At 38.3% G+C, this 25,589-nt stretch overlaps 1 protein-coding gene across 3 annotated transcripts in view; it reads right to left on the bottom strand.

Annotated features, from left to right (window-relative positions):
* Window positions 1–25,589, bottom strand: part of SH2D4A (SH2 domain containing 4A) — a 352,968-nt gene that overhangs the window by 171,313 nt on the left and 156,066 nt on the right. For all 3 annotated transcript variants that reach the window (XM_053703206.1, XM_053703207.1, XM_053703208.1), the window contains one exon: window positions 7,671–7,830. In XM_053703206.1, coding sequence (XP_053559181.1) covers window positions 7,671–7,830 — 160 coding nt within the window. The remainder of the gene's footprint in view (window positions 1–7,670; window positions 7,831–25,589) is intronic.

The raw sequence follows: 25,589 nt of genomic DNA, 5'->3' as shown, positions 1-25,589 counted from the left end.
ACAACAGTCGTCATGTTGTCTGATTGAAACCTTATGAATTTGGCCTTTGCTAGTTGAGGCCAAGCTTTGAGAGCATTGAATATCGCTCTCAGTTCCAGAATGTTTATCGGGAGAAGAGACTCTTCCCGAGACCATAAACCCTGAGCTTTCAGGGATTCCCAGACCGCACCCCAGCCCACTAGACTGGCGTCGGTCGTGACAATGACCCACTCTGGTCTGCGGAAGCTCATTCCCTGTGACAGATTGTCCAGGGTCAGCCACCAACGGAGTGAATCTCTGGTCTTTTGATCTACTTGAATCGTCGGAGACAAGTCTGTATAATCCCCATTCCACTGTTTGAGCATGCACAGTTGTAATGGTCTTAGATGAATTCGTGCAAAAGGAACTATGTCCATTGTTGCAACCATCAAACCTATTACCTCCATGCACTGCGCTATGGACGGACGAGGAACAGAGTGAAGTACTTGACAAGAGCTTAGAAGTTTTGATTTTCTGACCTCTGTCAGAAAAATCCTCATTTCTAAGGAATCTATTATTGTTCCCAAGAAGGGAACTCTTGTTGACGGGGACAGAGAACTTTTTTCTTTGTTCACCTTCCATCCGTGAGATCTGAGAAAGGCTAGGACGATGTCCGTATGAGCCTTTGCTTTTGACAGGGACGACGCTTGAATCAGGATGTCGTCCAAGTAAGGTACTACTGCAATGCCCCTTGGTCTTAGAACCGCTAGAAGGGACCCTAGTACCTTTGTGAAAATTCTCGGAGCAGTGGCTAATCCGAATGGAAGTGCCACAAACTGGTAATGCTTGTCCAGAAAAGAGAACCTTAGGAACTGATGATGTTCCTTGTGGATAGGAATATGTAGGTACGCATCCTTTAAATCCACGGTGGTCATAAATTGACTTTCCTGGATGGTGGGAAGGATCGTTCGAATGGTTTCCATTTTGAACGATGGAACCCTGAGAAATTTGTTTAGGATCTTCAGATCCAAAATTGGTCTGAATGTTCCCTCTTTTTTGGGAACTACGAACAGATTTGAGTAAAATCCCATTCCTTGTTCTTTTATTGGAACTGGATGTATCACTCCCATCTTTAACAGGTCTTCTACGCAATGTAAGAATGCCTGTCTCTTTATTTGGTTTGAGGATAATTGAGACCTGTGGAACCTTCCCCTTGGGGGTAGTTCCTTGAATTCCAGAAGATAACCTTGAGAAACTATTTCTAGCGCCCAAGGATCCTGAACATCTCTTGCCCAAGCCTGAGCAAAGAGAGAGAGTCTGCCCCCTACTAGATCCGGTTCCGGATCGGGGGCTATCCCTTCATGCTGTTTTGGTAGCAGTGGTAGGCTTCTTGGCCTGCTTACCCTTGTTCCAGCCTTGCATTGGTTTCCATGCTGGTTTGGGTTGTGAAGTATTACCCTCTTGCTTAGAGGATGCAGAATTAGAGGCTGGTCCGTTTCTGCGAAAGGGACGAAAATTAGGCTTATTTTTAGCCTTAAAAGACCTATCCTGTGGGAGGGCATGGCCCTTTCCTCCAGTGATGTCTGAAATAATCTCTTTCAAATCTGGTCCAAATAATGTTTTACCTTTGAAAGGAATGTTAAGCAATTTTGTCTTGGATGACACATCCGCTGACCAAGACTTTAGCCAAAGCGCTCTGCGCGTCACTATAGCAAACCCTGAATTTTTCGCCGCTAATCTAGCTAATTGCAAAGCGGCATCTAAAACAAAAGAGTTAGCCAATTTAAGTGCTTGAACTCTGTCCATAACCTCCTCATACGAAGATTCTCTACTGAGCGACTTTTCTAGTTCCTCGAACCAGAAGCTCGCTGCCGTAGTGACAGGAACAATGCATGAAATTGGTTGTAGAAGGAACCCTTGCTGTACAAAAATCTTTTTAAGCAAACCCTCTAATTTTTTATCCATAGGATCTTTAAAAGCACAACTGTCTTCGATAGGAATAGTAGTGCGTTTGTTTAGAGTAGAAACCGCCCCCTCGACCTTGGGGACTGTCTGCCATAAGTCCTTTCTGGGGTCGACTATAGGAAATAATTTCTTAAATATAGGGGGGGGAACAAAAGGTATGCCGGGCCTTTCCCACTCTTTATTTACTATGTCCGCCACCCGCTTGGGTATAGGAAAAGCGTCGGGGGGCACCGGAACCTCTAGGAACTTGTCCATCTTACATAATTTCTCTGGAATGACCAAATTGTCACAATCATCCAGAGTAGATAACACCTCCTTAAGCAGTGCGCGGAGATGTTCTAATTTAAATTTAAATGTCACAACATCAGTTTCAGCTTGATGAGAAATTTTTCCTGAATCTGAGATTTCTCCATCAGACAAAACCTCCCTCATGGCCCCTTGAGATTGGTGTGAGGGTATGTCAGAACAAATATCATCAGCGCCCTCCTGCTCTTCAGTGTTTAAAACAGAGCAATCGCGCTTTCTCTGATAAGTAGGCATTTTGGATAAAAGATTTGCTATGGAGTTATCCATTACAGCCGTTAATTGTTGCATGGTAATAAGTATTGGCGCACTAGATGTACTAGGGGCCTCCTGTGTGGGCAAAACTGGTGTAGACACATTAGGGGATGATGTAGTATCATGTTTACTCCCCTCATTTGATGAATCATCTTGGGCAATATCATCATCTGTGGCATTACTGTCCTTACTTTGTTTGGACACTATGGCACACTTATCACATAAATTTAAATGGGGAGACACATTGGCTTTCATACATATAGAACATAGCTTATCTGATGGTACAGACATGTTAAACAGGCTTAAACTTGTCAATCAAGCACAAAAAAACGTTTTAAAATAAAACCGTTACTGTTTCTTTAAATTTCAAACTGAAAACACTTTATTACTGAATATGTGAAAAAGTATGAAGGAATTGTTCAAAAATTACCAAAATTTCACCACAGTGTCTTAAAGCATTAAAAGTATTGCACACCAAATTTCAGAGCTTTAACCCTTAAAATAACGGAACCGGAGCCGTTTTTACATTTAACCCCTATACAGTCCCAGCTATATGCTTTGCTGAGACCCAACCAAGCCCAGAGGGGAATACGATACCAAATGACGCCTTCTATAAGCTTTTTCAGTGATTCTTAGCTCCTCACACATGCATCTGCATGCCTTGCTCTCCAAAAACAACTGCGCATTAATGGCGCGAAAATGAGGCTCTGCCTATAACTAGAAAAGGCCCCCATCTGAAAAAGGTGTCCAACACAGTGCCTGCCGTTTTTCTAAACGTTCCCCAAGATTATATATCAATTATTAGTTAGAATCTGCATAATATGCCTAGTAAAGCAATCGTTTTAGCCCAGAAAAATGTCTACCAGTTTTTAAGCCCTTTTTGAAGCCCTTTATTCTTTTATGTTTAACTAAGAAAATGGCTTACCGGTCCCCATGAGGGGAAATGACAGCCTTCCAGCATTACATGGTCTTGTTAGAAATATGGCTAGTCATACCTTAAGCAGAAAGGTCTGCTAACTGTTTCCCCCAACTGAAGTTACTTCATCTCAACAGTCCTGTGTGGAAACAGCAATCGATTTTAGTTACTGTCTGCTAAAATCATCTTCCTCTTACAAACAGAAATCTTCATCCTTTTTCTGTTTCAGAGTAAATAGTACATACCAGCACTATTTTAAAATAACAAACACTTGATAGAAGAATAAAAACTACATTTAAACACCAAAAAACTCTTAACCATCTCCGTGGAGATGTTGCCTGTGCAACGGCAAAGAGAATGACTGGGGTGGGCGGAGCCTAGGAGGGATCATGTGACCAGCTTTGCTGGGACTCTTTGCCATTTCCTGTTGGGGAAGAGAATATCCCACAAGTAAGGATGCGCCGTGGACCGGACACACCAATGTTGGAGAAATATATATATATATATATATATATATATATATATACACATATACACACACACACACACAGTTGTATGCAAAAGTTTAGGCACCCCTGACAATTTCCATGATTTTCATTTATAAATAATTGGGTGTTTGAATCAGCAATTTTATTTTGATCTATCAAATAACTGAAGGACACAGTAATATTTCAGTAGTGAAATGAGGTTTATTGGATTAACAGAAAATGTGCAATATGCATCAAAATGAAATTAAACAGGTGCATTAATTTGGGCACCCCAACAGAAATATCGCAATAATATTTAGTAGAGCCTCCTTTAGCAGAAATAACAGCCTCTAGACGCTTCCTATAGCCTGTAATGAGTGTCTGGATTCTGGATGAAGGTATTTTGGACCATTCCTCCTTGCAAAACATCTCCAGTTCAGTTAGGTTTCATGGTAGCCGAGCATGGACAGCCTGCTTCAAATCACCCCACAAATTTTCAATGATATTCAGGTCTGGGGACTGGGATGGCCATTCCAGAACATTGTACTTGTTCCTCTGCATAAATACCAGAGTAGATTTTGAGCAGTGTTTTGGGTCGTTGTCTTGTTGAAATATCCAGCTCCGGCGTAACTTCAACTTTGTGACTGATTCCTCAACATTTTTCTCAAGTATCTGCTGATATTGAGTGGAATCCATGCGACCCTCAACTTTAACAAGATTCCCAGTACCAGCACTGGCCACACAGCCCCACAGCATGATGGAACATCCACCAAATTTTACTGTGGCTAGCAAGTGTTTGTCTTGGAACGCTGTGTTCTTTTGCCACCATGCATAACGCCCCTTGCAAAATGAAGCTGGCTTGTCCAAATGTGCAGTTGCATACCTCAAGCGACTCTGTTTGTGGCGTGTGTGCAGAAAAGGCTTCTTCCACATCACTCTCCCATACGCTGAATTGTTGAACAATGCACAGTGACACCATCTGCAACAAGATGATGTTGTAGGTCTTTGGAGGTGGTCTGTGGGCTGTTATTGATCGTTCTCACCATCCTTTGCCTCTCCGATATTTTACTTCTGGCCTTAACAAGAACTGTGCCTGTGGTCTTCCATTTCCTCACTATGTTCCTCACAGTGGACACTGACAGCTTAAATCTCCGCAATAGCTTTTTGTAGCCTTCCCCTAAACCATAATGTTGAACAATCTTTGTTTTCAGGTCATTTGAGAGTTGTTTTGAGGCCCCATGTTGCCACTCTTCAGAGGAGAGTCAAAGAGAACAACAACTTGCAATTGGCCACCTTAAATACATTATCTCATGATTGGATGCACCTGTCTATGAAAATCAAGGCTTAATGGGCTCACCAAACCAATTGTGTGTTCCAATTAATCAGTGCTAGGTAGTTACAGGTATTCAAATCAATAAAATGACAAGGGTGCCCACATTTATGCACCTGTCTAATTTCGTTTTGATGCATATTGCACATTTTCTGGTAATCCAATAAACCTCATTTCACTACTGAAATATTACTGAGTCCTTTAGTTATTTGATAGATCAAAATGAAATTGCTAATCCAAACACCCAATTATTTTTAAATGAAAATCATGGAAATTGTCAGGGGTGCCTAAACTTTTGCTTATGACTGTGTGTATATATATATATATATATATATATATATATATATATATATATATATATATATACGCATACACACTAATTTTCAAGATTCATTTTAATGCCCACAAGTATATTTCAATTTGCATGCCATGTGGTCAATCCTCTAGATTGTGCTTGATTTAATTTAAAGATGTTTGCTTTTTTATTATCTTTAAATGACTTACAACATGGATTAAAAGCTCAAAAAGGTATATGTATTCCAACAAAGAATAGAGATTTACAAACATGTCATTTGTTTGATTAGCATTCAAGAATGTTAGCACAAGAACATACACATGACGTAGATCTTTTATTTTAAGCAAGCCAGAAATTTCAGAATGAGTTCAGAGAGTCAAGGTCATATTAATGTCAGTATCAGATTTGGCACACTACTACAGTGCAGAAGTTACACATTGGTAAAGGCAAACCATGCGTATCTGGGTATGCTCCCATGAATGTCTGTGGAAACCTCAGATGGAAAAAAAAAATCTTGAAATGCCACTTAAAGATTATTTTTTATTTGTTTAACTAGATTATCCTTAAAAGGGACAGCCGAAACTAGCGTTGCCACCCAGACGGTATTTTACCGACACAGCCAGTAATCGGCGATTAGGAGCTGGTGCCGGCATTAGTAAAATACTGGCAATAAAAAATCCGGTGTTCTTCTGTCAGAATAGCAAACGTATCAGATTAGCAAACGGAAGTGAAGTTCTGTCAGCTGTCTGATAAGAAATACACTCCTCAGCATAGTCACATTCCAATGCCTGAAAGTCACAAGTTCACAACCCATCAGATTCTTGGACAGAATTCATTTAAGGGGAGCCAGAGTCTAGACCGCCATATTGTACGGATTTCAAATAACTAATTAAATTGTGTTTTAAATACAAGGCAGTGGCCTCTATTTATCAAGGTCTGTCGGACCTGATCTGACAGTGTGGATCAGGTCCGACAGACCTCGCTGAATACGGCGAGCGATACGCTCGCCGTATTCAGCATTGCACCAGCAGCTCACAAGAGCTGCTGGTGCAACGCCGCCCCCTGCAGACTCGCGGCCAATGGGCCGCCAGCAGGGGGGGTGTCAATCAACCCGATCGTACTCGATCGGGTTGATTTCCGGCGATGTCTGTCCGTCTGCTCAGAGCAGGCGGACAGGTTATGGAGCAGCGGTCTTTGTGACCGCTGCTTCATAACTGCCGTTTGGTTTCGCCAGAAACACGGGGCATCAATCTCCATTCGGAGCTTGATAAATATGCCCCAGTGTGTTCATTCTGAACTAAATATGACCAAACTTAACCATAAAAAAAAGCGCAATTAATGCTCTGACAGTGTGACACATTATTCAGTCTTCTCCAAGATACCCACTATAACTTTATGTGGAGTAGTTGGATATGACATATGCATATTAGAACACACTACACAATATTAAATGATCATGTCTAAAGAGTTATTTTGTAATAGACCCAAAGAGATTCTGTTATTTGTTTGAAATGTCATAATTTAAAGGGACAGTCAAGTAAAAAAAAAAAACTCATGATTTAAATAGGGCATGCAATTTTAAACAACTTTCCAATTTACCTTTATCACCAATTTTGCTTTGTTCTCTTGGTATCCTTAGTTGAAAGCTAAACCTAGGAGATTCATATGCTAATTTCTTAGACCTTGAAGGCCGCCTCTAATCTGAAAACATTGACAGTTTTTCCCCACTATATGTGTTTCATATAGATAACATTGAGCTCACACACGTGAAGCTCCTAGGAGTGAACACTGATTGGCTAAAATGCAAGTCTGTAAAAAAAAATGAAATAAGGGGGCAGTTTGCAGAGGCATAGATACAAGGTAATTACAGAGGTAAAACGTGTATTATTATAACTGTGTTGGTTATGCAAAACTGGGGAATGGGTAATAAAGGGATTATCTACCTTTTTAAACAACAACATTTCTGGTGTTGACTGTCCCTTTAATCAAAGTTTGTGCCATTGTCTGCTCTGCACTCCATACTCAAGGTGAGGTCTTACCAAGGATTTATATAATGACAGAATTATGCTTTTCTCCCTTGCATCAATGCCTCTTTTACATGCTTGTATCTTATTGGCCGTAGAAGCGCTTGACCTAACAATGCTCATTTCAGTAAGCCTGTTATTTCTTAATATTGTTTACCTTCGCTCCTCAGCCTCTTTCTCTGCTTGCTTACGAGCCCGTTCAGAGATGATCTCATCACACACGATATCATAAGATTTGTCTGATGTGTGCTCCCCCATCACCCAGACCCAAACTTCTTCATCTGCTCCAAGACGCCAATTTACAGATTTCTTAGACGCTAAAAAAAAAATTATATTTTATAAGTTAAACTATATTATGAAAATAAAATCATCCAAATACATTTAAAAAATACAATATTTTCTGGGGTACTTAAAAGGGACATGAAACCCAAAAATTTTCTTTCATGATTCAGACAGAGAATACAATTTTAAAAAACTTTCAAATGTACTTATATTATTTAATTTGCTTCATTCTCTTGTTATCCTTTGCTGAAAGGTTTATCTAGGCAAGCTCAGGAGCAGCAGAGAACCTAGGTTCTAGCTGTTGATTGGTGGCTGCATATATATGCCGATTGTCATTGGCTCATCCATGTTTTCAGTTAGAAACCAGTAGTGCATTGCTGATCCTTCAACAAATAATACGAAGTGAATGAAACAAATGAGATAATAGAAGAAAATTTAAAAGTTGTTTAAAATAGTTTTCTCTATCTGAATCATGAAATAATTTTTTTGGGTTTCATGTCCCTTTTAACTGGGAAATATTTTACAGAAAGAAAAAGTATTTAAAAGGGCATGAGACTTTAGTCTCTCTGTTAAAAAAAAAAAAAAAGGGGGGGGGCAAATAAATAAAAATAAAACCAACTTTACAATATACAGTAATTATTTGATGTGCTTGCTATTTCTGTAAAAAAAAATATTGTTCCATTTCCACCAGACAGGCAAGGGTGCCTCTATCATACTTAAAGGGATATTCCAGTCAAAATGTAATTGCACATAGAGGAAGCATAGCTAGATATTTGCAGTACACCAGCATTTTAAATACTGCAGCTGCTCAGAGCGCCAGTGGGGCTTGTATCATGTCAGCCATTAACAAATTGAGTCATTACCAGATGGTACAAGCCCCTTAGGCTCTCTGAGCAAGTGCTGGGTTTAAAATGCTGGTGCACAGTGCATACTTAAATACACATTTGAAACAGCTATTTATTTTATTAAATGCCTTTTTGCAAATACATGTATATTACAAAAATGCTATTCACAGCTGAAAAGAATCCAGGTGGATTCAAATTTTGGCTGGAATGTCCCTTTAAATATTAGATCACGCCAGGTTTTTCAAGAGGTGTATCCCTAAATGCTCTTGATTTGCAAAACATTGTAAAACATGCTAACACAATTACAGTGTAAAATGATAAATTCTTGTTTTTTTGGAATACATAATAGCTGAGGTATGTTATGAGATTTATGCCCAGCATAAGGGCCTCATAGGCCACACTATGGTCATCCACTATACTTACCAGTATTAAAAGCAATATGAGAAAGGAGAAATGGAGGCGCTTCATAGGGTGAGTATGTTAGGACAAGTGAAATGCTGCAAGAAACAGACAAATGGCAACTCACGTGTTTGCAGGCACCACCAGTGGTGCGTGAGAGGCGAGCTGGGGCACACCAGCCCCCCCCCCCCCCCCCCCAGCGAGACAAACCCTGGTTATTTGAGTGGAAACAGACCCCCAACAGAGCATCAACACAGTTCTGTAGTATTAAAAGCAAGACATAGAGCACCCATTTATAAATTTCCGTGTGGAGGAGGTCCCCATACAGGGTACCTGTCTACGTCTTCTGGGCCTTGGGCAGCAGAATATACCATTGCACAAGCAACGCCCGAGCCCACAACCCACAGGTAAGAAGCGCACTGTTTTTTTAACCGCTGCTTCCTAACCTGATGTCGTTAAGAAAAAGCAACACGAAAGAGGCGCCAATGGTGCAGATCAATGGGGGTTTTTAATTTACCAAACGTATGTGACCACTAGGTAACTCACAATAAGAGGAGGCACTCAGTTGTGCCGGTAGACACAGGCTGGGTTTTAACAGCAATCCAGCTGGCTGAACAAGGAAGCAGCTCTCTATCAGCATCCAATAGGAGGAAATCTAAAAAGTGTAAGCAGGGATAGAGGCGCCAATGGTGCAGATAAATGGTGGTACAGTTAGCACTAATAGCCCACTCTACACAAAGTACTCACATTTATTGAAGGCACTCACTTGTACCTATAGAAGCGGGCTGGATTTTAGCAGCAATCCAGCTGGCTGATCCAGGGTAGAATGGCTGGTTCGTGGGTGTCAGAGTGCAGATACTCTAAAGTAGCATAGCTAGGCAGTACCATACATAACACTGAGAGTGGATGTATAATAAAAAAATGGATTTATTTAAAACATATAAAAAAGTTTACCACTCATCACAGTGTTAAAAAAGCAATTGGTACATCAGGAATACATGCGACGCGTTTCTCAGTTACAACTGTTTCCTCAGGCATGTTTCTAAACAAATCTTTACTCCTTATATAGGGCTATGCTACTGAAATACACCCACATCCCTCCCCCAACAATTGGCATGACACAAACCAATCAATATCCCTCATTCAAAATAGATCAGCCCCTGTGGTTATATGATCATATAAATACTTAGATCGGGATATAGTTACTTATAATATAAATAAATGACCTTACTGCTTCTTAAATTCTGTGTATATATGTATAAATGTTTCGGCGTGTCATGGTATTTTAATGGCCAACATTTGATAATTACGAATATTCGTCAGTTCTATGTTTTGATTGGATGTCCTAGCCGTCACTCATAGTGTGTTAATAGGACCTGTGCTTATTGCTTAGGATTCGTCCATATAGCTGTCAATCAAAACTACTTGTCAGTTGTTGCTAATAAGTTAAGCTTCCAATAGAAAAGCTAATATCGGGCGTGCCCCTAATTTTGCTGTCATCGGTATTGCACTACAATAGACGCCCATCAAGGAAATATATTGGTTGCTCCATGGTGATTGGTTGCTCCATAGTGATTGTAAACAGTGTATCCCATTGGTCCTACTACCGGATGTTATATTGGAGCGGGGATCACTATTGGTCAGTAAAAAATGTAAACACAGTGCCCTATTGGTCCGGACCCCGGGTAATATCAGTATCAAAAAGAGCGATCCCTCTACAAAGTGCAGTTTATTTGAGACATAAGAATAAGTGTAAATAGAACATAATGTGAATAAAGATATCCGGTCTGATGATCTATATTATTTAAATAATGAGTTTCAAAAATGTTATTTGAAACGTAGTGTCATTTCATGTGAAGTGATGTTGATATCCGTGAATAGTGCAATATATTTGCTCATTTAAATACATCCACTACATATAAAGTGATATGTGTGTGGATAAATAGCGCCATAAATTTGCTCATTTTAATGCATCCAAAACATGGATAGATACAAAGTGTGTGAAATTAAAGTTGAAGTGATAGGTGAACCTCCTACTCGTGCAAGTGTAGCCACCACATAATCAATGAATGGCCTAGGATAGATATAAAGTCTAAGTGATAAAAACCAAAACGGGTTGTGCTAATGTAATTAAATAGTACCTATAAAGGTACTTATGTTCTATCTTAGAATGTGTATGTGTAAATGAAAATAATGGTGAATGTATAAGTTGAATGTACCATCTGGGACCTATTAAATGGTCTATCAGACATGGACACTAGTAGGACAACCCTCCCTAATGGGGTAGCAGAACTAACTGTGGGAACTACACTATTCCAGTCTCTATTATGATACGTATAAGCTGTACATCTACCAAAAAGCTAAACAAAAGCTAGAGAATCTATAACTTCATTTAGCCCTGTGGGGAATAGTGTTTGGAATTTAAAAATCCAATATGTTTCCCTTTGTCTTAGATGCGTGAATCTATTATAATGATGACTACTGGGAATGCTCTCCAAAGGTGTAATACTGAATTGGCATTTGCCTGTCCTACTTTTAATGCAATAGTGCCTTGATACACTATGTTTGGATGAATGTTTGATTATATTCCGTTTGTGTTCTCCCCACCTGAGGTGTACCTTCCTAGAGGTGCGTCCAATATACTGGACCCCACATGCACAAGTGAGTGCATAAATTACATAACCAGCATTACATGTCAGATGTTCTCTAATCTGGTGTTCTTCCCCTGTTGCATGTGATATTATGGATTTTTTTCCATGTGTAATAAACTTACACATATGGCACCGTCTATGTCCACATCTATAGGTCCCAATGTTGTTACTGATCCTCTCATTCGTGTGATCCTGACTTCTAGGTCCATTGTTATTGTATTTATTGTGCTTTTTTGTCATGACTATCTTACTAGGTGCTAGTTTTTGTTTCAGGGTTGGCGCCCTCCTATACACTATCTTAGGTTGAGGGGCCAGCACTTTTTTTAGTAAGGGATCTCTGAGCAAGATATGCCAGTGTTTTTTTATAATTCTATTAACTGCCTTAAAATTGGAGTTATATTGTGTGACAAATAGAGGTTGTCCCTGATGGCTTGTATTATCCGTCCCTTTTTTAGTCTTGCAGGATAACAACGAACTTCTGTCTAGTGATCTTGCTCTATTGTAGCCATATTCTATTAGGCCCTTCGGATAGCCTTTTTCCCTAAATCTGTCCTTCAATATACAAGACTGTTCATCATACATATTAGTAGAACTACAATTACGCCTAATGCGGCAAAATTGGCTGTAAGGAATATTGATTTTCCAGTTATTATAATGGTTACTGGAGTAATGTAGAAAATTATTACAGTCTACTGACTTGATGTAGATGGAGGTACATACCGTACCATTAGGCCCCCACGTTAGCAATAAATCCAAAAATTAAATTGTTTGTATCTGTATATTGGATGTGAGATCTATACCCATATTGTTATTATTTAGGAAGTTTACACATTCTTGTGCTTCACAGGTGGGGCCCTCAAAAATGAATAGTAGATCATCTATGTAACGGCCATAGAACACCAGATTGCCCCTCCACTTTGTATTGTAGATGTGCCTCCTCTTATTGTGAGTACCTAGTGTTCACATACGTTTGGTAAATTAAAAACCCCCATTGATCTGCACCATTGGCGCCTCTTTCTTGTTGCTTTTTCTTAACAGATTGTTTTCGTTTGGATTTGGTTGGAGAGCAGCCCTCGTCTTGGTGAGATCTGAACAACAACATCACTCGCAGAAAGGATCTGGGGACTTATTGTGTTCACCAATTGGTGTTGGACTCTTGTCTGTGGACTTTTTCTCAGGATTTGGGGTGACATTATTCCACTGTTTATATATCTCTTTTGTGTTATATGTCATAACTGGTATCTAGTTATAACTTTATAAAAATATTGTACCAATCATATACTTTTGACAGATAACCACATATTGGGGTACACATACCCTGGCCATTATGCTGTCATCTGTTGAAAGGAATCAACGTAGATTAAGTTACCAACAGGGCAATAATTATATAGACTCTCCCTCCACCTCTATACCCATCATTAATGTAGAAAATCTATTTTCTAAATTAGAAGACCTACTGAAAACTGAACACAGACATTGGTGGGACATTGATTGTCTCAAGAAATATAAGGAGAAAAAGCAAATACCTAGGGGTTTGAGACTATTTAAGAATTGTTCTTTTAAAAATGACACAGACCTCTTAACCAAATGGTATGAAGCCCTAGATGATTGTTCTTTTCACCTTATCGACCTCCTCATTGCCCATAGGGAAAAACTAATAGCAGAGGTTTCCATTCAAATAGACACTGTACAGAAAGACTTAGAACCATTGAAAGAGCATTCTGAATACTCTAAATTAAATACCCAAACTATAAAAGCAGTGGATGAATATCAAATGGAAATCATTGCTATTAAAAATAAAAAATTAAAGAGGGATGAGGAAGACTATAGTAAGGGAGAGGTTCATACTTACACTCACACTAATAAGAATGACAATTGGACTACAGTATCACATGGCAAGGGCAATAAGAAAAAATCGACCAGCCAGAATGTGAACCAGGGAGGTAATTATCATCACCAAAACACCTATCACCACCAAAACCTAGGACATGGTAGGAACTACCATAATATGCAGCAGGATAGACGACAGAATAGTCGGAATGATGAGAATCATCAAGCTAGGAGCTATCAGAACAAACAGCTATCCTATCAAGATAACACACAGAACCACTATGACAACCCCAATATGATCCCAGTACAAAACAGATTCTCTTCCTTTAATTCGGATAATAACCCGGGACAGTGTGGAAATGGTAATAACCAAATTCCACACTATGAGAATCAGGCCACCACCTCTAATGACGTTTTTTTAGGGGCACCCAACCTCGCTCCACTATGGAGGAGGAACCAGCAGTTGCCTCCCAAGCAGCTCCAAAACGGCAAAAAAAGACCGTTCCCAAATGGGGACGGAGAGGCAGAGGCAAAACCAAACAAAAAGAGAAATTAGACACACTCAAAAAGGGAATATATAATCTTTCCTCACACGTTCTGTCTAATGACGAGATAAGGGTCCTGGGTAGGGGCTTATCCTATTGCCCGCCTAAAACACATAACTTATTCCATCTCTTTGTAGACCTCAACAAATACACGAGGAAATTATCACTACAAAGATATTTTGCCTTAAAGTCACTTAGGAAAAACAACATAGAGGGCACACCTATACTTTTAGATAACCTACCCAATAGGAATGTATCTCCCATTATATATTGTGAACCTGAACAGCTCACTGAGGAACTATTTGACTCTGTCATACACACCTCACTTGCACCTATGTCGACATTTAATCCGCCTAAAGAGGATGTGTCATACATAGATCTATTTCAGCAATTAGTATTGGATGATTGGGAGACCATTCCCAATCACATCAGTGGCAATAAGAGAATCTGGCCAAATGAGGAGAAAGCCCTCAGACGTCTGACGGGTGACAAAAATATTGTCATCCGTCAGGCAGATAAGGGTGGGGCTTTGGTTATCCAGAATTACTCTGATTATACTGGAGAAGCGGAACGTATAATTCATTATACCAATTATTACAGGAAATTAGCCCAGGATCCCACATCAATATTTTCGAAAAAACTGGTTCAAATTTTGGAAGATGGTAGTAAAATGGGCATTCTAAGTAAGAAAGAAAAAAGATACTTACTTCCCGACCATTCTAGTGTGCCTTATTACTACCATCTCCCAAAGTTACATAAAGATGCCCTTAAACCACCGGGACGACCCATTATAGCGGGCATTAACAGCATAACCGATAGGTTAAGTGAATACGTAGACACGTTCTTGCAAAAATATGTCCAACACCTCCCCTCATTCATTAAAGATACTACAGATTTGTTACAAAAACTCACAAATATACAATATAAAAACAATTATATATGGCTGTCCTGCGATGTAGGAGCCCTATATTCTAATATCTCACATGAATGGGGGTTAAAAACTACCTCGATTTTTCTGAATAGAGACATATACATGCCTGACAAACAAAAAGAATATCTCATAACTTTGATAGATTTCATACTTAAACATAACTACTTTCAATTTTTGGACCAGTTTTACCTGCAGACCAAGGGAACGGCCATGGGCACCAGATTTGCCCCTAGCTTTGCTAATCTCTTCATGGGGATCTTCGAAGAAACTTACATCTACAATACAAAGTGGAGGGGCAATCTGGTGTTCTATGGCCGTTACATAGATGATCTACTATTCATTTTTGAGGGCCCCACCTGTGAAGCACAAGAATTTGTAAACTTCCTAAATAATAACAATATGGGTATAGATCTCACATCCAATATACAGATACAAACAATTTAATTTTTGGATTTATTGCTAACGTGGGGGCCTAATGGTACGGTATGTACCTCCACCTACTTCAAGTCAGTAGACTGTAATAATTTTCTACATTACTCCAGTAACCATTATAATAACTGGAAAATCAATATTCCTTACAGCCAATTTTGCCGCATTAGGCGTAATTGTAGTTCTACTAATATGTATGATGAACAGTCTTGTATATTGAAGGACAGATTTAGGGAAAAAGGCTATCCGAAGGGCCTAATAGAATATGGCTACAATAGAGCAAGATCACTAGACAGAAGTTCGTTGTTATCCTGCAAGACTAAAAAAGGGACGGATAATACAAGCCATCAGGGACAACCTCTATTTGTCACACAATATAACTCCAATTTTAAGGCAGTTAATAGAATTATGTGTTTACATTTTTTTTTTTTTATAAATATTTTTATTGAGGTTTGCCAGCGATACATAAAAAATAGACATGTTCCATCACAATATGTATACATGAGTACACTCAAAAGAAAGAGCAATAAATTAAATCAGTTATGCAATAAACAATGATGAGGTACAATAAATATGGAGCTGTAAGAACCATAGCGCCTTATCTCAGAGCCCTTCAACTGACAAAAGGGCCACTTTTGGACCCCATTAACCATTAGAAAGCTGAAATAAGAGGAAGGTATTTGAAATGTAGGGGGCCACTTTTGGGTCCCAATTTGTGGTCGAACCTCTTTTTAAATTTATATAGATGATACAGTCAATATAACACAAACACATAAGTAAACCTTAGTAACTTGATGTATCATACACCCAAATACATACGGAAACAACTAGTTAATGCTAATAGATCTATTGATATGTGGGACTAACCATGTTAACCTTGGTAAAATAAATTGTCATCTTAGATAGTCAATAATAACACTGTGGGTTTAGGATTATATTTTGAAGGGTATGTGCTAAGGTCTACTAAGTGGGTAGACAGTTAGTGAAATAATACAACATCCTATCAGTGGACCCTCTAAACCAGTTACTAACCCTAACAGGTTACCCTGTGGACATTGAGACAAAGATATTGTACTATACAGGCAGGTGATGAACACAAAATAAAGAACAGTGAGCAGAGACAATGCATATAACATACAGGCGCCATAACATGAAACTTGGTTAGCTTATAAAAGTTGCTGTAGACAAGATGTATATATGTCCATATTTCAGTGGATATTAGGTAGTCATAAGCTATCAAAGGTATCTCAGACATGTCTTCATAAGGATAGCCAAAAATTTAACCACTTTCCTCTAGAAGTAAATAGAAAGTGGCTGCCTGTTAACTCAACCTACTGTTATGTCCTCCCCAGGGGTCAGGTTCATCAACCAGGGCTCAGCAATAAGTTCTTGTAGCGACCGGGTGGTCGTATCTGCAGCGTGTTATATTAGCCCTGGGTCCCAGATTACTCTCTTTAGCCCACTCCAACCTTTATTGGCCACCGTGGAAACAGAAGTTGGGGCAGCTGCACTAGAGATACATACCGACTGTAAAAGTCTCTATCGAATCTCGATCTCCTCAGGCCTGAAACTACGTGAGCCATCCAAAATTGACTGCGGATCTCCGTATACTTAACAGGCTTTCTGTACAGACCTACATGATTGCCCGCATTACTCCCCTCATGGGACCAACTGGAGTCACAAACAGATTTTGGCATGGAGCCGATCAGTACGAGCGGCATAGAACTCTGCAGCCTCTGCATTTTCCACTGCATGCTGACTTCTCTCTGTGGCCGCACCAGGATCTCTGCAAGGTCGGGGCTATGGGTTGCTCCGGTATGTGAGGATTGGTGCATAAGTAATGGGCTATAGAGCTCTGGCACCTGATCCGTCTTGACACCGTTCCTCTCTAAACCCTGCAAGCCTGTATCCGCTTCAAATCTGCTGTCTCCTTTATTGTCACGGCCAAACAGCTCACTAGTAGGTGTTCCCTGGGTTAGGGGTTTCATTCCCTCCGTTATAACTTTGCGCATCTGAAATTCGAACTGATCCAGCAAAGTCTGCAGCGCTTGATATATCTCCGCCATAGCTGGATTCAGTTTTGCTGCTCTCTTTAAAACAATAATAGGTGGCAGGTAGTTCCATATAGTTGTATACACTACGTTTCCATATAGCAAGACAGCTCATACGGCTGTTACTCCTGACATATCAGGACTTAGGGAGGGTAAATGAGGAGTCAGGTCTATTGCTAGGCCTCCGCTGCGCACCTCACTTAAACCGGTCTGCCTGGCTGAAATTCAAAGTCCAAAAACATATGTGTCCGTTCTCTGTATATTAAACTATAAAACCATTACAGTTTAGAGCTTGAGTCATATGCTTGTGAAGCGTTAGGCAACGGTTCCTTCAGCTCCAGAATTCAGCCAAAGTGAAAAGCAGCCATCTTGGTCGGTGTTCGGACCCGCCCCCCGTGTTTACATTTTTTACTGACCAATAGTGATCCCCGCTCCAATATAACATCCGGTAGTAGGACCAATGGGATACACTGTTTACAATCACTATGGAGCAACCAATCACCATGGAGCAACCAATATATTTCCTTGATGGGCGTCTATTGTAGTGCAATACCGATGACAGCAAAATTAGGGGCACGCCCGATATTAGCTTTTCTATTGGAAGCTTAACTTATTAGCAACAACTGACAAGTAGTTTTGATTGACAGCTATATGGACGAATCCTAAGCAATAAGCACAGGTCCTATTAACACACTATGAGTGACGGCTAGGACATCCAATCAAAACATAGAACTGACGAATATTCGTAATTATCAAATGTTGGCCATTAAAATACCATGACACGCCGAAACATTTATACATATATACACAGAATTTAAGAAGCAGTAAGGTCATTTATTTATATTATAAGTAACTATATCCCGATCTAAGTATTTATATGATCATATAACCACAGGGGCTGATCTATTTTGAATGAGGGATATTGATTGGTTTGTGTCATGCCAATTGTTGGGGGAGGGATGTGGGTGTATTTCAGTAGCATAGCCCTATATAAGGAGTAAAGATTTGTTTAGAAACATGCCTGAGGAAACAGTTGTAACTGAGAAACGCGTCGCATGTATTCCTGATGTACCAATTGCTTTTTTAACACTGTGATGAGTGGTAAACTTTTTTATATGTTTTAAATAAATCCATTTTTTTATTATACATCCACTCTCAGTGTTATGTATGGTACTGCCTAGCTATGCTACTTTAGAGTATCTGCACTCTGACACCCACGAACCAGCCATTCTACCCTGGATCAGCCAGCTGGATTGCTGCTAAAATCCAGCCCGCTTCTATAGGTACAAGTGAGTGCCTTCAATAAATGTGAGTACTTTGTGTAGAGTGGGCTATTAGTGCTAACTGTACCACCATTTATCTGCACCATTGGCGCCTCTATCCCTGCTTACACTTTTTAGATTTCCTCCTATTGGATGCTGATAGAGAGCTGCTTCCTTGTTCAGCCAGCTGGATTGCTGTTAAAACCCAGCCTGTGTCTACCGGCACAACTGAGTGCCTCCTCTTATTGTGAGTACCTAGTGTTCACATACGTTTGGTAAATTAAAAACCCCCATTGATCTGCACCATTGGCGCCTCTTTCTTGTTGCTTTTTCTTAACGACATCAGGTTAGGAAGCAGCGGTTAAAAAAACAGTGCGCTTCTTACCTGTGGGTTGTGGGCTCTCTCACACAACTTTATAAGTGGGGCTTTAGTGGCTCAAAGTATTTGCTGTTGATCTTGACATAATAAAATGGTACCCGAGGAGCAAACATTCTAAATGTGAGCACAATACTGTGCCTAGTATTCTAGTATCGCCAGGACAACACACCTCTAACGTGTCTTCTTCTCATAGCGTATGTAAAACAAGCTAAGTCAATACAAACAGTAGAAAGGCATCATGGGGCTGTCCAAGACAAATATCTCCTATTATAAAAGGGGTCACTAAGGAGTTACCAAGAATACAGAGGATCCTGTGAACGATTTGACAAGTTAAAAAGTAGAACTAGGACTTTGTGGGTTGTGTTAAAGGGACATGAAATCCAATTTTTTTTCTTTCCTGATTCAGATAAAGTTTTCAATTTACTTCTATTACCAAATTTGTGTCGTTCTCATGCAATTCTTTGTTGAAGAGATATCTAGATAGGTAGTGTGCACTTGTTTGGAGGACTAGATGACAGGAAATGGTGCTGTCATCTAGTGCTCTTGCTAATGTATAGCATTGTTGCAAAACTGCGGCCATATAGTGTTGTGAACACGTGCATGCTCCTGAGTTTAGAAAATTTGATAATAGAAGTAAATTGGAAAGTTGTTTAAAATTGCATGTTCTATCTGAATCATGAAAGATTCCCTTTTAGCCATGTATTAAGAGAGTCTATCCGTTTAACACAGATGAACTCTTTGCTTTTTATGTGTTAATTAATGTACTCAAATTATATAGCCAGATTAGAAGTTGAGCGCAATCGATAGTGCAGGGTGTGTAATCTTGGACTGGGACTCATGTATAGAAAAAAAACAAATCTGGCATTACAAGTGGATGGTTAGCGCAGGTGAAACTTTTCTGGGGTGCCCTATTACCGTGCTCATGGCTTTCATAATAAGTGAGTTAAAGGGACACTGAACCCTTTTTCTTTTGTGATTCAGATAGAGCATGCAATTTTAAGCAACTTTCTAATATGCTCCTATTATCAATTTTTCTTCGTTCACTTGCTATCTTTATTTGAAAAAGAAGGCATCCAAGCTTCTTTTTTTTGTTCTGAACTCTGGACAGCACTTTTTAATTGGTGAATGGATTTATCCACCGATCAGCAAGAATAACCCACCAAAAAAGGGCTGGCATCTAAACTTATATTCTTGCATTTCAAATAAAGATATCAAGAGAATGAAGAAAATGTTGATAATAGTGTAAATTAGTAAGTTGCTTAAAATTGCATGCTCTATCTGAATCACAAAAGAAAAAAATTGAGTTCAGTGTCCCTTTAATTGTTGCCATCAAAAAATAATGCTTTAAAAATTAGCACTTTTATTATTGATTGCTAGTTTGCCTAACAAAACACATGAAATATTATATTTAGTCGTAATACTTATGAAACAAAGGTTTATTATTAATAATAATAAAGTTTTGTGGCAGAATTAAAGGGATATTGCATATGTCTTACTTTTTCATTCAAATAATATAGCACATAACTACATGAAGAACACCCCTGCTTGAGTATATTGTTTTCGCTCCATTGGCTTAGCGGTCGAGTGATATCCGACATGAGTTTTATTACTCGCCCCCATAGACACTAAGGATTTTTTGTTTTGACCACCGCACATTTGTGCTTTTTACTAAAAGAAATATGCAAAATTGTTAATAAACACATTGTAGTGTCTAAATCCTTAAAGATATATGAAACCCAGACATTTTTACAATTTTTTAAAAAAGTTTCCAATATTATTCTATTATCAAATTTGCTTCGTTCCCATGGTATATTCTTTGTTGAAGAGCTACAGTACCTAGATATTTGTCTGGGGCACTACATGGCTAGAAAAAGTGCTGCCATCTAGTGCTTCGGACACGTGCCCGTTCCTAATTTTACGTCCCTTCTTTTCAACAAAAGATACTAAGAGAATTAAGAAAATTTGATAATAGAAGTAAATTAGAAAGTTGTTTAAAACTGCATGTTCTATCTGAATCATGAAAGAAACTGTGGGTTTCATGTCCCTTTAAAAAAGGACGAATAGCACACTATAAAATAAATTAACCTCAGGGATGTTTGACACACTTGGGGCAGATTTTATTAATTGTTTTTTTTAGTGTAATTAAGTCCTTTCCGTTTTATAAAATATTAAATATATACTTTGCATGGATTTTGGTGACCATAATAAACCCAACAACAAGTTATTGAGAAAACAGACACTTCAAATTTAACAGCCAAATGCTCAACACTAACAGAATGACTGATAACATACATAGGGTAAACGTTATTAGCCACCGATGTGCACATGCTCACCCTCAAAAAACAAGATGGTGCTGACCATGCCAACAACCACGGCAGCTCTTTTTTGAGGATGATCAAATCACGCCAATTAATCTATACTGAATACATCATCACCGTCCATTAAAGGACTAGTAAATACAGTAGATTTGCATAATCAGCAAACGCATGATAAAAAGACAATGCAATAGCACTTAGGGGTATATTTAACATAGTGCGAGCGGATATGATACGATGTAGCGTTTCATGTCCGCTGCACATCGATAAATGCCGACAGCATACTCTGTCGGCATTTATCATTGCACCAGCAATTCTTGTGAACTGCTGGTGCAATGCCGACCCCTGCAGATTTGCAGCCAATTGGCTGCTAGCAGGGAGTGTCAATCAACCCAATCTTATTCGATCGGGCTGATTTCTGTCCGCAGCCTCAGAGCTGGAGGACAAGTTACGGAGCAGCGGTCTTTAGACCGCCGCTTCATAACTTCTGTTTCCGGCGATTTTTATCTGACTTATTTGAAAGTTATGGCTATTTCCTCCACTCCTGTATCATGTGACAGCCATCAGCCAATCACAAATGCATATACGTATATATTCAGTGAATTCTTGCACATGCTCAGAATTTGCACGTTTTGTCAATGGAAGTAAATTGGAAAGTTGTTTAAATTGCTGCTCTATTTCAATCGTAAAAGTTTAATTTTGACTTGAGTGTCCCTTTAAATATAAAAACACAGAAAACATCTACAAGATATTGACAGTAGTGAAATTGATACAGATATCAATATCATAGTTGCCAACATTTCAAAAAAAATTCCAGGGACACTTTGCAGCAGATCAAGCAAGCGGGTAACTGGAGTATTGACGACCTAATGTTCAACTGCTCCGCCCACTCAGCTCTGCAATCAAAACAGACCCATTTGAAAGTAATAGTATAATTTAGACTTATCCATAGTTTATTATACAGATTACAGCACCGAGCTCTTATACCTACCCAGTCTCTGGAAGACATTCTGGGCATATGGTTATTTTTACAACACAGCATCAAAATTAGAAAGACCAATAATATGTGAAACCATTCAATAATAATAACAATATTCCATTAGGAATGAATTATATTTAAATAATACACTATATCTATGTATCATCTATCTATCTATCTATCTATCTATCTGTATATATGTGTGTGTGTATATATATATATATATATATATATATATATATATATATATATATATATATATGCAAACAACAAATGGTGTGCAAAAGAGATTTCCAGGGACATTTCCAGGGACAAAAAACAATCCAGGGACATACAACAAAATCCAGGGACTGTCCCTGGAAATCAGGGACTGTTGGCAACTATGCAATATCAATGTATAATAATTAATAATTGACATTAAAAAAAAACACCACTCTATCCAATTGCAACACAGATTTCGGAAAGAGTAGAATCCAGGACATAATCACTTCTGAGAAAGTTTTAGGAAAGATTGATTCCATTTATTAAACTATGAATTGATTGCTTAGAGCAGTGGGTACACCCAATTACAATTAAATGAATTAAAGGGATGTGCATTGTTTTTAAAAAAAATAAATGTGCAAAAAAATACAAAAAAACTGTTTCTGTGTAATTTGTCCATAAAAGCTAATGAGCAGTAGAGTCAAAAAATTCATTGTACAGAAACAAGGGATAGTGTACTGTAAAATTGTTTCCCCCTTAATGTGTTTCCAATGAATTTTCATACCAGTTGCAGATTGTAAAATGTTAGGAAAATTGCTCCTTTTGTTTTACTTTTGTATATTAAATATCTGTTTTGCTCTTTGAAATCACAACCTGTTAAAATGGTGTGAGCTTGCAGGGAGAACTGATCTCATTCTTATCACTCAATGTAAACACAAAGGCTTCCTCTTTGTATCTCTGTCTGAGATAACAACTGAAAATTAACCTTTTTCATACCTATGTCTTCCACCCACTTCCAATAGGAGTGTGATTTCTTATAATGGATCTAGTTTACATAGCTTTTCTGTACCCATTACTGCAGTATTGACATTTTCAGTATAGGTTGCAGCTTCAACTGGCAAAAGCAGCTATTTCAAACAACAAAATAAAGATAAACACACTATTCACTTCAGCAAGTAAAATGGATCACATGGGGAAAAATACAGTGCACAGTCTCTAAGTGTAAACAGCTTTTACTTAAAGGGACACTAAACCCACTTTTTTTCTTTCAGGATTAGGATAGAGCATGCAATTTTAAGCAACTTTCTAATTTACTCCTATAATCAATTTTTCTTCATTTTATTGGTATCTGTGTTTGAAAAAGCAGTAATATAAGCTTAGGAGCTGGCCAATTTTTGGTTCAGCACCTGGGTAGGGCTTGCTGATTGGTGGCTAAACGTAGATACAAATATGAAGATACAAGAGAACGAAGAAACATTGATAATAGGAGTAAATCATTATTAGACAGTTCTAAACCTATATATGTTTTTACAATGCAGTCCTTAAAAGGGACAGAAAACCCAAAATGTTTCTTTCATGAATAAGATAGAGCATACATTTTTAAGAAACTTTCCAATTTACTTCTAATTATCAATTTTGCATCATTCTCTTAGTATCCAGCAATGCACTACTAGGAGCAAAATTAAAAGAGGCATATACTGTATATGCAGCCACCAATAAGCAGCTATCACCCAGCTCCTGAGCCTACCTAGGTATGCTTTTCAACAAATGATACCAAGAGAACGGAGGAAATTAGATAAATTGGAGTAAATTTAAGTAAATTGGAAAGTTGTTTAAAATTGTATTCTCTATCTGAACCATGAAAGGAAATGTTTGGGTTTCCAATTCCTTTAATTGGTGATACATACTTTAAATATATAAAACTGCTTTACTGTTCCTTTAAAAGGGACAGTCAACACAAACATTGTTATTGTTTAAAAAGATAGATAATGACATCACTACCCATTCCCGGGTTATATTAATATACTTTATAACCTTTAAGCCTCTAAATTTCTGTCTGTTTCTAAGACACTAAAGAAAGCCCCATGATCACATGCTTTTGTATTTGCTTTTCACATCAGGGGAAGCTAGTTCATGTGAGAAATAGATAACATTGAGCTCACGCCCATGGATTCTAACAACACAGTACAGTCAGTAGATAGTCATGTGATCAGGGGGCCGTTAGAAGATGCTTAGATACAAGGTAATCACAGAGATAAAAAGTGTATTAATGTAACCATATTTTCTGTGCAAAACTGGGGAATGGGTAATAAAGGGATTATCTATCTTTTTTAAAAATATTTTTTTTTGCGTTGACTGTCCCTTTAAGAACACATAACATTTCAATCTTTAGAGTGTATTTTTTTTAACTAGTATCGCCTAACACGTTACAGAGAATGAAATAGGCATTTACATGTACCTTCCCAGAAGCCTCTGCTGCTCTAGAAGAATTGCATTTTTAAAGAAACCCTTTCTGACCCTCCTGAAACATTTACAAATACACTGGAAGAGAGAGAGAAAGATTAGAAATCCCTGACGTCCTCAGTGGAATTAGTTTTACAGCTGAAAAAGATTTCAAAAGAATGTTCCTTATAAGTGTGTTATCGTAAATGTGTTTACATGGGAAATGCATGCTGAGTTTGAGTGAATTACAAAAGTAATATTAAATTTTTAGTGCTGGAGCCTTTATCTTGACCTTGAATCCAAATTAAAAACAAACTTTGATAAAGGGACGTTACACAGTAAATTTCTATCCCTTTTAATTTGTTGCCACTGATCCATTTGACTTTTTTTAGCTTCTTTACATTTACTTTATCATTTGAAATATATGCTTTAGCCTGTTGAAACCGCTGCTTAAAGGGCCACTAAAACCAAAATCTTTCTTTCACGATTAGGATAGAGAATACAAATTTAAACAACATTACAATTTACTTCTATTATTTATTTTGCTTCATTTTTTAAATATCCTTAGTTGTAGAAAAAGCAATGCACATGTGTGAGCCAATCACACAAGGGTTCTATGTGCAGCAACCAATCAGCAGCTACTGAGCATATCTAGATATGCTTTTCAGCAAAGAATATCAAGAGAATAAAACAAATTAGATAATAGAAGTAAATTAGAAAAATGTTTAAAATTGCATTCTCTTCTAAATCATGA

Source organism: Bombina bombina, chromosome 2 (assembly GCF_027579735.1).
Source record: "Bombina bombina isolate aBomBom1 chromosome 2, aBomBom1.pri, whole genome shotgun sequence".
Lineage (NCBI taxonomy): Eukaryota > Metazoa > Chordata > Amphibia > Anura > Bombinatoridae > Bombina > Bombina bombina.
The sequence above is the reverse complement of the archived record's forward strand: the minus strand, read 5'-3'. Positions and strand labels throughout refer to the sequence as shown.